This window comes from Alosa sapidissima, chromosome 3, assembly GCF_018492685.1.
Source record: "Alosa sapidissima isolate fAloSap1 chromosome 3, fAloSap1.pri, whole genome shotgun sequence".
NCBI classification, from domain to species: domain Eukaryota; kingdom Metazoa; phylum Chordata; class Actinopteri; order Clupeiformes; family Clupeidae; genus Alosa; species Alosa sapidissima.
In genome coordinates, this window is record NC_055959.1 from 9,609,425 (window position 1) to 9,611,734 (window position 2,310).

A 2,310-nucleotide genomic window follows, 5' to 3' on the forward strand; every position below is an offset into this window, starting at 1 on the left:
TGCCTCTCCTCTCCCTCTCTGGAGTCAGTCATGAGTCATTCTGCTCATCTAGTTTTATGGTTTACTGCTCGGTACTGTGTCTCACCTCTGTATCTTAGGCCATACATATAGACCTCCTTTAGACACATCAAACTTCAATAGACTTTTATATGCCATCCATCTTGCCTTCATATTAACGTTTTGTCAAAGCTCTATGCAAAAAGCATATATAAGATGCCCCTTACAAACATTACTTGACACAATGCAAAGCCATACCAATCATCTGTCTGTCTTGTGTTACTGTGTGCATGTGATATTCATAGTGTTCATTTTATAACTGACATTAAATAGGGTGCTTGGGGCTCATTCCCTTCTTTTCCTCAACCTACAAACATATTGCTAGAACAGTGCAGGCACAAAAACACACCTCAACACACACAGCTGCGAATGAGCTTAGCACGCTCCCATCTCCCATTAATTTGAGAATGACATTTGCCACCCACATATGTGCACACCTATACACAATTCAGTTAGCCTACCATGACCTATCCACCACACTTCCCTCTGGGTACAGCCTAATCTCTTGAGGGCGCAATAGGTAGGTATGTGACACGCATACAAATTGAATTAAGCTGTTGGTATACTTGCGTGTTTTTCACAATTTTGTGCTTGAGTGTGTTTTTTTCTGACGGTGTTTCCCTAAGGAAAATTCTGTCTTGAATAATGACACATTTTATCCCTTAGGTGGGTTTCATTGAGCTGATTTGGTTGTCTCTCCCTCTCTGTGTGTATATGGGGGTGGATGATGTGTGGGTGGGTGCGTCTGTGCACGCTCAGATGGGATGAGAGGAGAGAGTGAATGCCATTGGTCTGTCAGGAACAGACACCGCAGCTGTGCTGCTCCTGTGTGTGTGTGTAATGCAGTGTGATGCGTGAGATGCTCCTGATGGGCATTATGATCACTCTTTCCCACAGGATGTAAAACTGACACACATTGTCCCTCCTCCTCACTGATAAACGGGAGTTGAACAAGGAAAAATCAAGGCTCTTGTGAAGAGAAAATGCTCCATCCATTGAAGCCAAAAGGAAGAAGGGGGCAGGAAATTGCCCCTCTCCTCTTTCTCCTGCCTTGCCACTCCCATCCCCCCACACCCCATAACATGGACAGGCACGCACATCCACACTGTACAGACGCTCCGCTCTGGGCATGGACGTCATCCTGGACTGTAGCCTATCAGCAGCCTATAGCCACCCACTTTTCATCCTTGGCCCCACCCCTGCTACAGGCTACATATAAAGCAACTCTCAGTTTTGGAGATAAACCGCAGCATGCTGTGAGAGGAAGCACGGCAAGCAGGAGGAGCACATCACTGCAAGGAGAGAGGGAGCACGGCGCTGGAAGGAGGAGAGAGACCAAGGTAGAAAGAAGGAATGTAAAAAGGAAAATAACAAAAGCATGTGAGTGAATTCTAGTCTTCCCGAAGCTTTTCAGAGAGGCTTCATTGTTTTTCACGAACTGGTGAATAATTAAGTGCTCTATTTCTCTTTCTTTATCTCTCTCTCTCTATCTCTCTCTCTCTTTCATTCACTCACATTATCCCGGGCCAAGGCAAGGCTAGTGGCCTGTGGAAGCAGGGTGCCCTGGTTCTCTCCTCTCCTGGCCCACGCTGTAGCTTCAGAATGGGCTGCACTGCAGGACACCCGGCCTGCCAGCCCCAGTCCCCTGGAGCCTGTGGAGTGTCCGCTGCTGAGAACCACAGCGTAGGACCAGAGGAGCTAGGCCCCAAAGCTCCAGACGTGCTGTCCTCTCTGGAGCGACTCTCCCAAGCCACAGGTGGGGTGGAGAAGTCCTGGTACCGCTGTATTTTCCCCTTCGGCATAATCTCCCTGGTGATCGGCATCGCAGGAACGGGTGTCAGCTACACCTACAATGATCTCCCACAGACCAAGGTGGTTTCTGTGGTGCTGCTGGTTACTGGGTTGATCCTGGTAATAATGGCCACAGTCTGCTGGACAGCCCACAAGAAGAAACGCAGGAAAAAAAAGGAAGGAGCGTCCGCTAGTTCTGAGCAGTGCCCACTATGACGGGGCGAGTTGGACAAGGATAGAAATTAAGCGAAAAGGATAAAGGGATTGGGGAGCATGCTTGGTGGCTTTTGCCTCACAGCATCCCTCTTATGATTCTTCTTTTATTCTGCTGATGAGCTCTGTCCACTGACTGACTCAGGATAAGCAACCACGTGCACTGAGAAAGGTGCAAAAAAAAGTATACGCACACTTTTTTGGCGTAAAAGTCTCATTTGTACACACTCAAGGATCAGAGTGGAAACA

The 2,310-nt window shown here is 48.0% G+C and overlaps 1 protein-coding gene across 1 annotated transcript; it reads left to right on the forward strand.

The window, feature by feature from the left end:
- The first annotated feature begins 1,659 nt into the window (after positions 1 to 1,659).
- LOC121704873 (transmembrane protein 100) lies at positions 1,660 to 2,064 on the forward strand. The gene has a single exon (XM_042085401.1). It carries the CDS (start codon positions 1,660 to 1,662, stop codon positions 2,062 to 2,064), a length of 405 nt encoding a protein of 134 aa, XP_041941335.1.
- Positions 2,065 to 2,310: the final 246 nt, after the last annotated feature.

Bases quoted from the DNA above. Each gene is read 5' to 3' on its own strand.
- LOC121704873 (XM_042085401.1), top strand. From the start codon at position 1,660: ATGGGCTGCACTGCAGGACACCCGGCCTGCCAGCCCCAGTCCCCTGGA.